This window comes from Phascolarctos cinereus, unplaced genomic scaffold, assembly GCF_003287225.1.
Source record: "Phascolarctos cinereus isolate Bilbo 61053 unplaced genomic scaffold, phaCin_HiC Scaffold_5;HRSCAF=322, whole genome shotgun sequence".
Lineage (NCBI taxonomy): Eukaryota > Metazoa > Chordata > Mammalia > Diprotodontia > Phascolarctidae > Phascolarctos > Phascolarctos cinereus.
The window spans coordinates 298543307-298560885 of record NW_027555958.1 but is presented as its reverse complement, the minus strand read 5'-3'; the positions used below and the strand labels follow the sequence as shown (position 1 = coordinate 298560885).

Sequence of the window (17579 nt, the reverse complement as noted above, 5' to 3'; positions counted from 1 at the left end):
AATTAAGAGAGGTTGGGGATGGTTTCCTATAGAAGGAATTTTAGTTGCGACTTAAATCTAGGAAGGTCAGTAGTCAGAATGTAAGAGAGAGTGTCCTAGGCAAGAAGGACAACCAGAGAAAATAGCTGGGACTTACAGATGTGGTGTCTTGTTCGTGGAACAGCCCGTATATAACTTGCTTTTTATTCCTTTGCTTGCATGTTGTCTCTCCCATTAGATTGTAAGCTCCTTGAGGGCAGGGACTGTTTTCTTGCCTCTTTTTTCTCCCCATCACTCAGTACAGGGCCTGGCACACAGCAGGCACTTAATAAATGTTTATTGATTGAATGGAAAAAATGCCAAGAAGACACAAAGTCCTGGGGTTTATTTAATAAGATGGTAACTCTCAACATCTGTTGTGGTTACAGGCATTCCTTTTCTGAATTTCGACCCACTCTGCTCAGTCATCTCAAAGAAGTCCTAACTTCCTCCAGATGGATCATACATAATAGAAATTAGAAATGCAGGAAAACCTTCCACAGAAACACCTGGGAGGCCTTTAGACCTTTAAACACTCCACCCCGGTCGCTGATTGGTTGTAGCCCGAAAAGATGGGAGGAACGTGTCGGCGGATTGGTCATTGGTGCTAGATTGGCGTCTCCGCCCTTAAATCCACCCATCCACGTGCGCTAAGCACGTGGGCCGCCAGGGGACCAGGCCTGTAATTGGTGGCCTTGGGAGAGGCGGAGACCCGACCTGCTCTCCTCCGGATCCAAAGCTCTGGTCTCAAGTCTAGCGAAGGGCGGGGGCGGGGCGTCTTGGGACTGCTGTGGTTGGCGCGCAGAGAAGCCGCCTTCTGCTTCCCGTCATGCCCTGGGGCATTGTGCCCCGGAAGAAGAAGCCGGCGATCCGGGCTCTCTGGCGGGGTGGCGGAGTCGCCGGCTAGGGGCGTAGCCTGTGTTATTAGGTGAGGGGGCTCGGGTCTCCTTCGGGCTGAGGCAGCGCCAGGGGTGGTGGGGGCGCAGCCCAAAGTAACTGGCTGCTGCGGTAGAGCCGGGGGTCCTATCGGGAGCCTCAGAGAGGAGGGGAGAGTGAGGCGAGGGGGACAGTGCAGCCGGGCCGTGGGAGAGGGGAGAGACCGGGCCCGGGGCATCGCAGGTGGAGGCAGTGGAGCAGGCCCTGGGGTGCCCGGGTAACTGGGGGAAGGACCAAGCCTGGGGTGAGAGCAGTGGAGCCATCCCAGGGTGCCAGGGGATGGTTGTAGCTTTAGACTAGAGGGTCCTCAGAATCTGGCCAATCCACTCACCCTCCCCCCTTTTACAAACGAGGAAACTGAGTTCAGAGGGGTGTAGTGAACTCCCCAGGGGGCAATACAGCTATGAAGTATCCGAGGCGGGACTTGACTCCTAGTCGTCCGTGCGCCTAGTCCTGTTCGCTCTCCTTTACCCCGAAAAGCTGTGACTTTCCAGTATACTGAACTCTCGGGTCCTGCCCTTCCTTCAAAGGCTCGGTGATTTCGTGACCCACTTTCGGCCGTTCCCTTCTTGAGGCTCGGAACTTGCCATTCGGGGAGGTTACGGAGCCGGCGAGGCTGGGGTCGGGGGAGGGCTCTCCTCGAGATCCCAGGACTGGGGCAGCTTTTGGTTTTTTTGGCAAGGTGTGAGCAAGAGGCTTAGGAAAGGCAGGAAAAGTTTACTCTCAAATTTGGGAAGAGAATGGAACTAGAGTTAGTGATTCTGTAGCAAGTGGAAGTTGGATTTGAAGACCCGAGTTCAAATTTTGCTTCAGACAGTTAGAAGCTGTGTGACCCTGAGTAAGGCTACTGCAGTGTCCCCATCTCTAAAATGGAGAGAGTAGCACTTACCTCCTAGGGTGGTTGTGAGGATCAAATGAGATAGTTTTTTGTAAAAAGTGCTTTACAAACCTATAAATTTTGTTATTATTAGAAGTAAGTGTTTGCTTTTTTTAAAAAAAAAATTTACTCCCTTCTCTTGGCCTCATTAATGATCTGTGAGGTAAGGAGGAGCACCTGTCATTCACATTCCTAACGCTGATGTGGAAATTGATACTCAGAAAGGTGGAGCCCCTTGTTTTGAATCACCAGGCCTAAGAATCCAGGCTTCCTGACTCTCGGTTCCCTCTCTACTAACAATATAAACCTTTTGGATCTTGGAGATGCCATTTGGGTTTCTTTCAAGGCACCTATTAAGGAAAAGATGGTCTGTTGGAGATTTTGTTGTTGTTTAGTCGTGTCCAACTCTTTGTAACCCCATTTGGGGTTTTCTTGGCAAAGATATTGGAGTGCTTTGCCATTTCCTTATCAGGCTTATTTTGCAGATGAAGAAACTGAGACAAAACTTGCCCGGGGTCACAGAAGCTAGTAAGTGTTTGAATTCAGGAAAATGATTCCCAGCCCGTGCTTTATCCACTTGTGCCATCTAGCTGCCCTTACTGGAGGTTTAATGTTCTCTAAAACATTACAGATTAGTTAATAGCTATAGTTTAGAGTGGCCCTGACAGCATAGGTTGAGTAACAATTATGATGGCTATACTTTCCCCCCCCAAAACTCCTGATAGTTTAAAAGGAAAAAAGAAAATGGACTGACTGACTGTTGTTTCCTTGCAAATTAGTTATACCATAGAAAACAGTTAAAACAGATAGCCTTTCTGAGCCTCAGTGTCACAAGATTTCATAGCTTGAACTGCTGATGTTGAAATAGGATGAGATGCTAAGGGGAAGAAGTGAATGAAAGTTATAGATGTGGTGTAAGTGGTCTAGGAGGAAGTTGTAGATGGCTTTGGCTAATTTCTTTGTGTATAGTGTGGAGAGCTTCAACAAACCTAGTCTTGATTGGATAATACAGAAATCTCTACCCCTCAACCACATGGACCAGTTAGAAGTCCTTATTCCTTTTCTTCCATTGGAAGGCCTGGGTCTCATTTCTTCCTGAGGAGTGATGCTGATGGGCAGCTGGAGAAACTGATTGGTATAACTAACTAGATTTTGGGTGGTTTATATCTTTTATAGAAAAATAAAATTATAAATACTTCCTTGATCACAGGTGCTAATGGAATTTTTTTATTAGTTTAGTTTTCAGCAATCACTTCCATATGCTTTTGAGTTTTAAATTTTTCACCCCTTCATTCCCCACTTCCCTCCCCAAGATGACATGCAATCTGATATAGGTTCTACATATACGTTCCTCTTAAACATATTTTCACATTGGTCATGTTGTGAGGAGTATTAGGACCAATAGGAGGAACCACAAGAAAGAGGAAACAAAACAGAAGAAAAAAAAGAGCAAATGGTATGCTTCGATCTGCATTCAAACTCCATAGATCTTTCTTTGGATGTGGGTAGCATTTTCCATCATGAGACTTTTGGCGATTCTAACACAGAATCCTTAACAGACATAGTGAGACTTGGTTTTTTGTTTTTAAGGAGGTAGGTCCTATGCCTGTGACCAGTGTGTGGTGGGAGAAATCACTGAGAAAAATTGATTTGCAGAGCCAGAGCTCCCCAAAATGTGAGGTGCTGGCAAAGGCAGCATTGGAAGATAACTGTGTCTCCATTAGAATATGGCCATTGGGACATTCTTTAATGCCCAGATGGTTTTTATCATCCCTATGGATGGTGCGTTAGAAAACTGTACTACCCAACGTGTGTTTGGGGGGGGGTACTCCTGGGAAAGAAGTACATCAGTAGGCCTGGTAAAATTGCCGAAAGTCTTAACAAAGAAGAAAGGATTTTCCCAAGGCTAATTTGTGCCTATGCATCTGAGGTGAGTATGCAGGTTTTTGGTAAAAGTGACTTATTTGCATGGAGATGTTGAATGATCTGCTGCTGCAGAACTGGAGCTTCCTCTCCCCTTAGTTCAGGCTCCCTTGAAACAGGTCAGCCGATAGAACACTGTTCAAAACAAATTTTGAAATCAGAAGGGCCTGGGGCTTGCCTGATGTTATAGCCCCATCTTGTTATATACCATTCAGACATATCTCTGCACGTGACGCCTGTCTGTGGAGAAGCCTTCTGGTATATTGGAGAGAATTAGAAGAGTTGTTTGCTCTGCTAATTTCATGGTGCAAATGAGTTTCTTTTCTCTAGAAATGTTAACCTTGTGTTAGTAAAACATAAAATGGAAAGAAACTCATTACATCTTCTCTTAATGCTAAGGCAGAACTAATAAGAAAATGTGTTTAAAATTAATTGTGGGACTGTAAAAATGAGTGGGTGTGTGGTTGGGGGGGTAGAATTGGGGGGGGCAGAGAGGGAGATCTTGGAGATAGTCTTGTTTTCCCATGAGCCAGCCTGCATCATTTGTTGGCAGTGCATATTGGCTGCAGTCCGTTTTCATTTCAAGGTAAATTGGAAAGGGAAATTAAACCTTATTGTTACAGTCTTGAGAGAGAAGGGGGTGGAGGCAGCAGCAAGCGTGGATCCTGTTGGAGAGGTTCTAGGAATAATAAGATTAGTGCTGTATTTTAACAGAAGGTGACATCATGGGCCCCCTTGGACTCCAGCGGCCCTGAGCTGTCGCCTTCATGGTCCCCTTGTCAGAATGGGCAATGTTGCTACAAATGTAAACCTGCTCATTTAGGAGGCTCAGACTTTAATGAATCTTTACCAAAGGAGTGTAAAGGGTCCTGAGTTGACCTGTGTAGCTGTGTGGGGTAGCTGGGCAGAGAAACAAGCTGGATGGAATACAAGAGAGGAAATGATAGAACTGCTGGCTCTAGTTCTGAGGAGCAGATGAAGTAGGGAAGAGGGCATCTAGACAGTCACTTTGAGGGCCCATGGGTACTGCTGCTGCTGTTCGTCTCTGCTGAGGTGAATCTGTCACTGGGAAAGCACAGACAGGCTGACAGACGTCCCCAGAGAGGGGCTTAGTGGGGCACTGGTGTTTTCAGGCTATAGCCAGGAGGGGGCAGTGTTGGGCTCACTTCTAAAGCCCTGGCTTCTACGTTGCTTCTCACTAAACTTGCCTGGCCCTCTCACAGCTGTCTGAGCTGGCTTCCTGACTGCCTGAATGACAGCTCTGAAAGGTTTCCAGAAGAACTTGCTTATTCTGCCTCCTAGGGACCAGGTCCTTGGGACACATGTGTTTTGGTTTGTGACTGATGTGCTTGGCCTTGCCCTTTAGAATATAAGAGTTGAAGTGAGGTCCCTGCCCACAAAAAGTGAGATCAGTATTAGCTCAGAGAGGGTGGGGAGGGGATGTGTGTGGACCCTTAGCTTGGTGTCAATGTGGGGAGAATTTCTACTTTCTATAAATCATGAATGTAGGAGACTGAGAGTTCAGTTTGGGCTTCTTTAGAATCTCATAGCATTTCCAAAGTTTCATTCTGGTCAAAGGGGATAAGACAGGTAATGATTATTTTTCTTTTTCTTCATCAGATGGTCCCCTCTGATGGGCTCTTCCTGTAGGATGCTGGAGAATCAAGAACAGGAGGTAAGAATGTGCTCCCCAGTTTAGTTTCCAGTGGGGAGAGGTAGCGGGGATGTGGAGGTAAGGGTTAAGAGGGAGGTCAGAAAAGTTGGATATGAAACAGTTATCCAATCTAGTGCAATACTTTCTTCCTTGGAGTCATAGTCTTAGGGATTCTGATAAGGCTGTAATAAACTCTCCCATAGTAGACTGGACATTGCTCTGAATTAGTCTTTTTTGCACCCCATCTTGGTGAGTGAGGTGCTTTTTGGTGCTTTCTGTGGGGGAGCTGGCAGTTGTCTGCAGAATAATCTTTGATACGTGATGCAGCTGAAGCTAAGACAAGTGTTCTTCTACTTCAGGAACTGATTACCGTACGGGTCCAGGATCCTCGAGTACAGAATGAAGGTTCCTGGAATTCTTATGTGGACTACAAGATATTCCTCCATGTAAGTATTGGGACTGGGAAAACTGGTTATCTGCTAGTATGGAGCATGGCAGGGATCATTAGCCTTCCTGGCTCTGAAGTCCAGGATTGGAGCTTAGTGCTGCCACTAGTGGGCCTAAGGCCTGGGGAGATTGTAGAAAAAGTGTGAAAGGAGAGATGTGTGATAGGGGACCATCAGTGATTGAATTAAGGGACACACAGGGAGCACTAATGTGACTGTCTTTGGGCTGGGAAGTCTAAGGCAGCCTCGTACAACTGACAGGGGAGGGACCTTCTGCACTGTGGTGGACAGTGTGCTGGGCTTGGAGCAGGGAAGATCCGAGTTCAAAGCTTGCTTCTGGGCATTTAACATTTCTAAAATGGGGAGGATGGTGTAATTGTAATACAAACCTGCTGCCCAGGATTCTCAAGAGGCCCCACAGAGATAATGTTTGGAAAGTGCTCTGTGAATTTTAAAGGGCTCTGTTAGGGTCAGTTGTCTCTTCTCATTGTACTCCAGACCAACAGCAAGGCCTTTACTGCCAAGACATCTTGTGTGCGTCGCCGCTATCGGGAGTTTGTTTGGCTGAGAAAGCAGCTCCAGAGAAATGCTGGCTTAGTGTGAGTCTGTCATATGGTTCCTTCTTGGACCTTGGTCCCAAATGCTTAGAAGTGTTCTGGGGTGAGGGGTCCCAAAGGACAAATGTGTTAGAACTTGGCAGGCAGGAGGAGGGGAATGATAGGGAACTTCGTGTGTGTGTGTGTGTGTGTGTGTGTGTGTGTGTGTGTGTGTGTGTGTGAGTGTGAGAGAGACCTTTAGACCCATGAACCTCATAGAGTTGTCATCTAAATGAATACCATGGAATAAGCTTCTGTTCTAACATGCCAAGTAAAACCTGAACAAATTTAATACTGAAATTGGAGCCATTAGGCTCCTCTACTTATCTGAAGGGTCGCTGCTTTCCCATCTGTTTGAAATGCAGAAACTGTGAATTTGGAATGCAGATTCCCATTCCTGGGGATTCAGCTAATTAGCTAACTGAGAGCCTTGGTAAGAAAGTAGGTGTTGGGTTTTTTGTGTTTTTAAGATTAAGTTTGAAATGTGAAAATATTGGGACAGTTTTTCTATGTCAGGGTGGTATGTGTTCTCTGCAACTTAATCCTTGATTCTTTATTGATGATAGGATAATTTGTTAAAAATTTGACCGACTGCTCATTTGTTATGAGCTAGAACACAAGGTTCATGCCTTCCTTGTCTATAACCTAGGTGGCTTCACTCTATGTCACTGCCACAGACCATACTCATTATCCTTTGCCAGTTTTCTTACAAGTGTGTAGTCCCTGTTAAGGGGACAGTGGAATCCTAGGTGACTATATAAATTGTTCAGTCTTACCTCATGCTCATTTCTGGAAGAACAGTTCAAATCACATAGCCTCTCATCAGTGGGATTAAGAACCTATTAAGTTCATGTCTAAAGATGTAGAGGTTTCCTGTTTTTCTATGACGGGGGAAAGAAATAGGCAGTTTTGAAAACATACTCCATTAAATGCTAATACAAATAAGGCTGCTTTCCAATCGGTTTCTTTCAGATCAGACACCAGGATCATGTTCTTCTCTCTTGTTCTCCCCAGGCCTGTACCTGAACTCCCTGGAAAGTCCACCTTCTTTGGCAGTTCAGATGAATTTATTGAGAAGCGGCGACAGGGTCTTCAGCACTTCCTGGAGAAGTAAGTGGCCAGTTGGCCTTTGTGCTAGCCCAGGTGGTGACTATACATTCCAGGCAAGGGGTACCCCAGGGGACAGGTAGCCTGAGGTAGGATGAGGAGGAGGCAGGTCCTAGCTAGGATTGATGTGGAGATAATCTATGATGTCCAATTTCTTGAGGCCTTGAAGGCTCACAGGAGCCAGCAGTCCCCATGAGACCCACAGTTCAGGGCAGTGCTTTATCTCAGGATTCTTTCTAATCACTGCTGGATCTGGCCATAGGGTCCTACAGAACGTGGTCCTCCTGTCCGACAGCCAGCTACACCTCTTCCTGCAGAGTCAGCTGTCAGTCCCAGAGATTGAAGCCTGTGTCCAGGGTCGGAGCCCCATGACTGTAGCTGATGCCATTCTCCACTATGCCATGTCCAACTGTGGCTGGGTCCAGGAAGAGAGCATGGGTTCTCCTCAGCTGTCAAGGGGAGACCAGCGTAAGAGGTAAGGAAAAGTCAGGGGCTAGTAGTAAAGAGGAGAGAATTCTGGATTTGGAATCAGACTTGAATCAGCCTCAGCTTTGATACTAGCAGTGTGACTTTGGGTGTGGTATTCCACTTTGGTGCCCTTATCTGCAAGATAGGGTCAAAGAAAGGAGAGTATTCCTGAGGACTTTGTAGCAATCATACTTGGTTACCTTCTACCAAATGAGTCTAACATACCCCTCACTGAATCATCATGACTTAGGATGTGAAACCCAGGGAGTAAGAAAGGGGAGTCTGCTTCCTTCTTCTCTGCTCACTCCCCACATCTTTTCCAGTTGCTGTTTTATCCGAAGACCTGGTGGTGAGGCCTCTTTGTCACCTCTCCAGAGCGAAGAAAAGGACCACTTGGCAGTGTGGCCTCCTGTGGTTGATACTGTGGCTCCTTCCTTGGAAAGTTCCTCTCTTCCTCTTCCAGCCTCATCTTCAAGCTGGGACTTTGTCCAGTCTGATGAAAGGACCAGTGCCCCCCAGCCCTGGAAGAGAGTGGAAGAAGACCACCCAGTTCATCCATCTTATGACATGGACTCGGAATCTGGCCACTTGGAAACGGCCTGAAAAGTGGTGAACACTTTGGTCTGAGATCATCTGTGAAGGGAGCAGGTCAGAGGGGGCCAGCCCAGGCGGGTGGGGTAGGATGATCAACAGTGTCTAGGGTGGTTTGGCCTCCTGGGCAGCCTTATCCTCACACGGTGATGGTGGCAGCATCTTGCAGCCCTCCTCTCTCACTTAGTTGTTCTTCACCCAGTGCGGGGTGGACAGGAAGCCGGCAGTGCTCTGCACAAATTGGAAAGCTTCGGGTCTGTTTGTCATATTACAGCTCCCTCCACTTGACTCTTCTGGGAGCAGAGTTTCTTCTGATGATTTGTTTATAAGAGTAGGAACACCCTCTTGTAATACACTAGCTTTGGGAGATCTGGCTGTGGTTGGGGACCTAGAGGTAAGAAGGTGCTAGCTTTTGCTTCCTGCATTGTCCCAGTGGCCACTCTGAGCCAGCTGGCGTCCCCTTACTTTAGAAGTGGACTCGTGTTTAGATTGGTGCCTGTTTTTGCTCCAGCCCCTGCAGCTATTTGTTTTGGGAAGTTGGCCTTCCCCCTACCTCCCTGCCCCTTCAATCTAATGGATAGTTCTCTGCCCAGCCCCTTGTTCTTCCTGCTCTTTCCTCTCTGTGGCTGGGGCAGCAGGAGCCCCCTTTGCAGCTGGAGTTTCTGTTACAGCCCGAGGCTGCTGCTCAGGGGTGGGTGAAGGCAGCAGCAGCTTGGTGGTCCTGCACAAAGAGGGGGCTTGATTTCAACTAGAAGGGCAGCACATGGTTGCTGTGCCTGGGAGCTGATGGGTTGGTTTGGGGGTGGCAGCCTTGGGCTGAGGCTTCCACTTCAGGCTGGATGCAGAGAAGTGCACCTTTGCCCTGCTGGCTTCGTTACACCTCATATTCCCCATATCCCACAAGGTTTTTCTTGCTGCATAGTCTCTCTCTCTCTCTGTGTTAAAATAAGACAGCCTGTTCAGTTCACCAGGGCCAAGGGACTGTGCTTGTTGATGAGAGCTTTGTTTTTTCCCCTGTAAGCAAAGGGCTCTAGGGAAGAGGAACAGGATGCCTTTAGACAATGAGGCATTCTGGCCTCCTGCTGCCTCTCCACTGAGAGCTAGGGCTGGTGGGGCTTCTGCTGCTAGAGTTCAGCATGGCTCAGCTCTTCCTATGTCTGTGTGTCTGCTCATTCCTTTCTCCTTCCCCTCCTCTGGTCATCACACCTCGTCTATGTACTCTCTTACTACCAGTGGACACTATGGGACTGTCATGGCATTTAGCTTAGAGTGGAGGGCTCTGGCCTGAAATAAAATTCAAGTATTTTATTTAAGACTGTTGTTGCAATTTGTGTCTAACAAGCTGTGGCGGAGAAGGAGGGAGTCAGGGCTGGTGGTAAGTTACTTTAATAAATCATGAATTTATCAGCGTGGAAATAATGACTGAGAGCTGTGCCCGGCAGCCCTTCCCTTCCATGTCGGGCAGGGGAGTGCACTGCTCGGGTTAACCATTGGCAGAGAGGGTGTCTTCCTAAAGGCTTGGCCCACCAGCTCTTCTCTCAGGTCTCAGCATATACCTGCTTAGGTATAATTTACTTGACGCTGCTTTGCCTGTCTGGAGGTGCCAGGTGCTGAAAAAGAAATAAACTCGATCAACAGGCAGATTCACAGCCCCGACTGCTCCCTCACCTTTCCTTTTCTCCCCCTTTTCCTCCCTGTGCTGCAGCATTGTGGTGTGAGCAGGCTGCAGTAGCAAGTAGGCAAGTGCCTGCAGAGGCAAATACAAAATGTCAAAAGAAGTTCATTTAAAAGGACAACAACAACAACAAAAATCACATATACAAACCCTACAAAAAAACCTGACAGATGCTAAGCTAATGGCATCCGCTCTACCGATTGGTGGGGATGGTTCATGAATATTAATAAGTCCAATGCTCCAAATGGTGCAGCTGTGAACCCAGCTGTGCCTGAAGCTCTCTGATCTCGAAACTTCCAGACATGAGCCGGAGGTGGTCTGTGTCAATTCCCTACTCAGCCAAAAAAAAGCAGCAAGCTGGGCTGGCCGTCTTCTGTTCCCCACTTTTTTCTCCAGGAGCTGGCATTCAGCTCCTGGTCCTGCCAGCAGGGTGGGCTGATGGGACAGCAGGAGCTGGAGGAAGACAGGGAAATTATTTTTCCCCCCCTGACTTCCGTAGTCTTTTTTAGTGACTAATTAGAGTTGGCACGCACACCCGTGAGTGTGGTTTCAGTCTGAGGCCGGCCAAACATCCTCCCTTCCCTGGCCTGAGGTCTCTGAGGCCAGTAACTGGGGAAGGCTGGCCTATGATGGAATTCCTTTGAAGGGAAAGCTTTTAACTGGTAAGGCAAGCTCAGGGCTACCAGAAAAAAAGGCAAAAAAAAAGTTTTTAGCCCCTTCGTTAGGGTTGCATTGTACCTACACATCCATGAACTTGGTCAAAGCAGCTACCAGCCTTTCTCGAGACCCTGGGACAGACGATGTAGAAAGGGCTACACCAGGCTAGTGTGCAGAATAAAAGGTCCCGGGCTTGCTTCTCTCCAACTCATTTCTTTCTGCTATGAGCTATTGGCTTGGCTTGTCATTTTTTTTTTGTCTTCTAGAAGACATTGAGCTAATTTAAAGAGCTGGTTTCCAAGGCCTGTGTGAAGTGATAACAGAGTAAAACTAGCTGATTTTAAACATAACTGACCATAACTATGCGTGGGTGGTGGTGCTGGTCCAAGATCTGTGATTTCAGAGGGGAAAGGAATTCTCAAGACTAAGATGGATAAATTGCAGATCAGCCACTCATGTAATAATAATAACATTGCTATAGCACTGTAACAGTTTGTGAGTTGTTTTGTTCAGGTAAACTCATTTGATCCTCCCAACATCCTTGTAAGGTTAGTGCTAGAAAAGAAGGAAACGGAAGCAGAGATATCAAGAGCCTGGTATGGGGTCACCGCGCTGGAACGTGTTCAAGGAGGCACTGGAATCTGCCTTCCAGACTAAGCCTGACCTGCCCACGAGCTCGTGCTACCACTCATTCCTCTGTGTATGAAGGAAGGAAAACATTCAAAGATGAAAGAACTTTAGGCTGGGTGGGAAGGGAACGCAGTGGTAAGGCATTTTCTTTGCTGAGCTTTATGTATGGTTCTGCTTTGTTAAAGGGTTTGGGGTAAGATTTTTGCCCCTTATTTGTATGCTTTTTTTTTTCTAGCAATAGAGATTACATTTATAATAATAATTTAAAGAGCCCAGTTTTCTAGATAGCGTGGGCTTCCGTAGGAGAAATACTTCAGAGTTGGGCAAAATTAAAAATATCTCGCTGTTCAAAACAATCTTCGTCCCCTCCCCTACTCCCTACAAGCATTGCTATCAGGTCATAGGCACCCTCCTTTTTCAACAGCTAAAGGATCTGCTTGTTAGCTTAATTTTAGGTAACCATGGCTTAATGGGGTAGAGCAGAGGGAAGGCATTTCATTTTTTCAAGATCTATTCAGACATTAGGCTAGTCTGCCTTTGATATTTGAATCTGTTTATCTCCAGCAGACAGTGATTTTGCCACATATTCCCAGCAGCAGGGGTGGGTGGAATGGTGGGGGCAGGAGTGTCCAGGGGCTGATGGTGGGGATGGAAACGGACCAACTTAGCCTGCCTTCTGGAGGCCACAGGAGCATTCTGTGAAGGGCAGGAGTGGCATCTGTGGATTTATGTGTAAGCAGCCAGCTGAGACGTAGCTAAAGCCAAGCAGATAACTACGGCAGTGTGAGATAACCACTTCCTTCAATCAGGCACTGGGCACTGATCCTAGGCCCCGCTACTCCCTCCTCCCCCTGCCTGCTGCCAGCCTGAGGTCAGCTCTCTGGCAGACACATAGCCTGGCTCAAGGTAACCTTTCTCTACTCCAGCTGTGACCCTGCTTCCCTTTTCCTTTTCCCCTCCTCCCCTTTTCCTTTTCCCCTCCTCCCTCTGGCCCCCTGGCTTGGCCTGGCTCCATCCCCACCCCTGGAAGGTTGGAAGTTGTCCAACCCCCCTTACTCCTCATCCCCCTCTCCTCTGAGGAGGTTTGGTTCTGGTTCCGGTTCCAGTTCTGGTGCTGGTGCGGCAATCCACCTAGTCTGAGTTCAGCAGTGGGGACTTGGGCTCCAGCCATGGTGTCGGCTGGTAAGAATCACTTCTAAGGGGAAGTATTTCCAATTGCTCAGGCTGGGAAGCCGGGGACCTCAAGCCTCCACATGTAAGAAACATGAAAAGGCTCATGTATGAAGGAAAGACAAGCTCTGCAGTTTTTAGAATAGCGTAGTGCTTGGTGTAAATTTCTCTACCCCTTCACCCAGGAGATAGCTTATTTGCTTCTACCATCTAAGGAGGACGGAAACATGTAGCACTTTCCCTGCCCCTGAAAGGAGGTGTGAGTGATGGGAGGTGAAAATTCTGAGATCTCTGGGCAGTGTCCCCCAAGCTGACGTGTTCTTGTCAGTCCCCTTCCTTTCCCCTCCCCTTAGGGCTAGGCTACTTAACACTCAGCACTGCCGTCATTTTCCCCTTGCTTTGGAGTACTTATGGGCTGATGGCTTTGCTTAAAAACTGCTCTTGGCTCTGGCCAGCGGCACATAGTTGACACCCCATCTCCCCACATGAAGGCTCTGTCCAAGTGAACTCTTCCCCTCACCCCCCCCCCCCCCCCCAAAGTGGCCAATTCCTTTTGGGCCGTGGATCCATAAGGCATCTGACCCAGGTCTTTCCTGCAGTAGGTACAGGATGGCAAGAGCCAGAAACAGGGTTGTGTTGGATGCAATGCAACCTGCCTGCTGTAAGCTATGAGACTTAGATATATTCTACCAATTAGGACACATCTGTTCAGAAATGTTAAAAGGCAGGTACTGTCTCTTTAAGAGCCATCCCACTCCTCTCCTTGAGTGATGAGGGCTGGGAGCATGAGGGAGTCAGATGCTGATTAAACACTCCTACCGCAGAGCTCTGTTAGAAAATTACTGTAATTATGATCTGGTCCCAGCAGAGGGATGAGTTCCAATCCTGCTAATAACCCTTCCAGGTGCCTCAGATCTTGGGCCTGGGGGAACCCAAATTGTCAGAGCTCTGGTGGGTACCAGGTTCCACAACCCTTCTTCTTGCTGACCTAATGCTTGGAAGGGCAGCGCCTAAACTGGCTGCCCACCTCCTTGACCAGTCCCAGGCATCGGGTCAGGTGCTGGCTTTCCTTTAGCGTGTTGTCTTTTTGGACTGTCTACATCAACAGCTCCAAGGAGATATCTTTAAATAAGCCAGGGTCAAAGGCTGTGAAACTCAGAGCAGCCCAGAAGAAGGAAAGCTGTCCTGAATCCCTTCCGTTCTGCCTGGGGACTGCAGCAAGGGTATCAGCACCCCAACCCGACTTTGCATCAACCCCACCCCATGCCAAGCTGCACCAGAAAGACACGAGGCAGGGACGTTCCCGGTTTGGAGCTGCCTCTACTTATTTCCATTCCAACCCCAAAGCTTCTCCCCAGGACTGGAATTAAACTTCTTGTACTCATCTTTTAGAGAGGTTTGTGGCAAGGAAGGGGAGAGAAGGTGTGTGCTTGGGGAGAAGGGGAGGAGGGACGTTAACTGTGGCTCTGCAGTGAACGAGAGAGAGAGAGAGAGAGAGAGAGAGAGAGAGAGAGAGAGAGAGAGAGAGAGAGAGAGAGAGAGAGAGAGAAAAGCTGGCTAGAAAACATATGCTTGGCATCTAAATATTTGCAAATATGACTGCAACCAGTAAACATAAAAACAGCACAAGTCAGGGGTGAGTTAAGGTTAAAATGATGTCACCAGGCAGGCATATCTTGGAGATACCTTTGGAGCAAGGGGATTGGATGCTGTTTTTGTTGTTTTGATTTTGAGCCACTGGGCATTTGTATCTGGGTTGTTCCCCACAGCTAGGAATGGGAAGATACTGACGCTTTATAGTTTATGAAGCATTTCATTGGAGTCTCACCACCCCGTGAGAGAGGAACTAGAGGAATTTTATGGATGAGGAGACTGAATTTGTGTCTTGCCCTTCGTCACTCTGCTGGGCAGGATTCAGACTCGGGCCTTCCTGATTATACCTTCTCCACTACCCATCTCAAGTACTTCACTTTGAGCCAGGGTAAGGGAATTGAGGGGTAGAAAAGGAATTGCCAAGGGAAGACGCTTGATGCTTTCCAGCTCTGCTTAGGGTAGCGCTAGTGCCACTGGTGGGGTTTTACCGTAGTCCAAGAGCCCTCTGTCAAAGGAGTCAAAGCTCCTGAAGGTTTGTACCTTCCTGCCATACACCTGTGTAAACATCTCCATCTCCATCTCCCTCTGAGAACAGTAACCAAATTGATACCACCATTGCTTCTGTAAAAGACCTGTTAATCAGCTGTCAACCCTATGACTTTATTCATCATCACTGTAACTTCCCAGGCCAAAACACCCCCTTCCTGGCCAGCACTCCTCTCTGTGTTGTCTCCACTTAGTAGGATGTAATGGGCAACTAGGTGGTACAGTAGATAGAGCCTCAGGCCTGGAATCAGAAAAACCTGCCTTCAAATTTGGCCTCAGACACATCCTAGCTGTGTGACTCTGGGCAAGTCACTTAACCCTGTTTGCCTCAGTTTCTCATCTGTCAAATGAGCTGGAGAAGAAAATGGTAAACCACTCTGGTATCTTTGGCAAGAAAACCTCAAATGAGGTCACGAAGAGTTGGATAGGACTGAAAATGACTAAACATTAGGATGTAAACTTCTTTTTCTTCATCTTTTCTTTTTTTAGGACAATTGGGGTTAAGTTACTTACCCAGGGTCACACAGCTAGTAAGTGTCAAGTGTCTGGTCTGAGGCCAGATTTGAACTCAGGTCCTCCTGACTTCAGGACTGGCACTCTATCTACTGTGCCACCTAGCTGCCCCAAATGTAAACTTCTTAAGGACAGGGACTATCTTACTTTTCTATTTGTATCTCTAGCACTTAACAGTGTTTGGCACAAAGTAAGTGTATAATAAATGCTTATTCATTTTTTTTTAAACTAGATTTCTTTATTTTTATTTTTTTATTTTTTTAGCGGTGAGGCAGTCAGGGTTAAGTGACTTGCCCAGAGTCACACAGCTAGTGAGTGTTATGTGTTTGAGACTGGATTTGAACTCTGGTCCTTCTGACTCCAGGGCTGGTGCTCTATCTACTGTGCCACCTAGCTGCCTCTAGGTTTCTTTATTTCATCCAAGTTGGAAGGGCATCTGCCCTCCCAGGCCTAATCCTACTACTGATTGGGACAGGACCTGCTCCATTTCTCACCTGGGACGGCTCCCCCCTTCTTAGGCAGCTTGGTGAACCACCCTAACCGAGGGCTCACCCTATTGGTGCCAGACTTAGTGTGAATGCCCAGTTGACATCCTGAGTTCAATTACTCCATCAGTCTCAGCCTTCCTGGTAGCAGGGATTACACCAGGCTCATATATCCATTCTCCTGTCCAGATTTCCCCTCTCCCCTCAGAGATTGGCACTCCAAATGGTCAGTCTTTTCAGTACCCACTTGAAATAGCCTGATCCAGAAGTGGGAGAAAAAGCTCTGGCTCTTTCAAATGCTCTTGTGATGATGGTTTTGATGATAAAGTCAAAGCTTTGAACATTAAACTGTTTTTCAGGCATCACCGCCCACTTGCCTTTTCTGTGGCCTTATTTTCTACCACTGAAGTGTCTGGGAAGTGGATATACTTAGGGCAGTCCTCAAGCAGGGAGAAGTAACTGAGGACTCTAGCCTGGAGCCTTGCACCTTGCAGGCACTAAATAAATATTTGTTGACTAAATGAATGGTTATATGGATGAACAAATGAATGGATAGGCCAGCTTACTTCAGGGCTAGCCATTTTCAAGTGCCTGATTTGGGACCCAAGTTTTGCCTGGGAAATGTTTATGGATGACTCAGTGTTCCCATGTGGGGGACAAAAAGGTGGCCAGCTGCTCGCAATCAGGTTGAGAGTCTCTCTAGTGGAACCAGATGTCTTCTTTGAGGACCGGCACTAGAATCCTCTTGGAAATCACTCCTGCCACAGGAGGCAAGGAGGCATCATACAGTTGCCCAGCTCTACAAAATGATTCAATGGCACTCTGCCAGGCACAGAGGGGAGGCTGGCTGTGATGGGGTCCCCATTAGGGAGCTTAACACACACACACACACACACACACACACACACACAGAGCTGCTGAAAACTCGCCAGCTCCAGAAGCAGCCTCCTGCCAGGGACGCCAGATCTTCCCCAGAATGGTCTGGGCAGCAAAGAAAGGAAACCCAAGTTGGCAGGTTCTATATTAAGAGCCAAACCCTGTGGAGAAAGGAGTTCATTAGGGGTGGTAAGCTAAGCCAAGTGATGGGAGTTCCAGGTAATATCTTCAGCTCTACTGCTGAATGACTAAGTCACTGGTTCAGTCCCTTTCTCTTCGTGATACCTCAGTTTCCCCAAGTACAGCTATATTTGTGAAAAGCTTCTTGAATAAATGGAGTGCTATTTGTACAGTGCTGAAAATGCTATTGTCTGAGATAAAAGAAAAAGGTCCTTACATTTTAAAGAAGAAAACATGGTTGAATGAGATAATGTATATAATGTATTTTTATATATGAGATAATCTATATAAAACTTTAACACTTGAGAGGAAAATATTTAAATTAAAATATAAAATACATTATAAGATGTTTGTAATGTGTGTATATATAAGGCATTTTTAATGACCCTAACATGCTATGTAAGCATGCAATTATTACCCCTACTGTGTTCTCAAATAGTTCACTATTATCTGTGGAAATTGAATAAATGGATTATATAGTGAAGTAGAAAGAATACTAGATTTGGAGTCAACCTCAAGGACCTTCGATCAACTCTCACTACTATTCCTTACTAGCTGTGTGATCTTGTATAAGTCACTTAGTTCTCAAGTCTTTTTTCCCTCCAGGCAGCTGTATTCCCAGTATCTCACAGGGCTGT

General features: G+C 47.1%; 2 protein-coding genes across 3 annotated transcripts in view; one reads left to right on the top strand and one right to left on the bottom strand.

Moving 5' to 3' along the window:
- The first annotated feature begins 765 nt into the window (after window positions 1-765).
- Window positions 766-9929, top strand: SNX11 (sorting nexin 11). 2 transcript variants are annotated; one of them, XM_020997308.2, is made up of 8 exons: window positions 766-946; window positions 3422-3761; window positions 5375-5429; window positions 5768-5854; window positions 6353-6453; window positions 7465-7560; window positions 7820-8032; window positions 8349-9929. In XM_020997308.2, the coding sequence occupies exons 2-8, from the start codon at window positions 3751-3753 to the stop codon at window positions 8626-8628; spliced, it is 843 nt and encodes a 280-aa protein (XP_020852967.1). In that variant the 5' UTR covers window positions 766-946; window positions 3422-3750; the 3' UTR covers window positions 8629-9929. The 2 variants fall into 2 exon arrangements, with proteins under 2 accessions (XP_020852967.1, XP_020852968.1); XM_020997309.2 differs by lacking the exon at window positions 3422-3761 and having other exon boundaries at window positions 769-946.
- A 57-nt stretch (window positions 9930-9986) lies between these two features.
- Window positions 9987-17579, bottom strand: part of SKAP1 (src kinase associated phosphoprotein 1) — a 390080-nt gene continuing 382487 nt past the window's right edge. The window contains exon 13 of the mRNA XM_020997310.1: window positions 9987-10226. The gene's annotated coding sequence lies outside the window, so the exon portion shown is untranslated. The remainder of the gene's footprint in view (window positions 10227-17579) is intronic.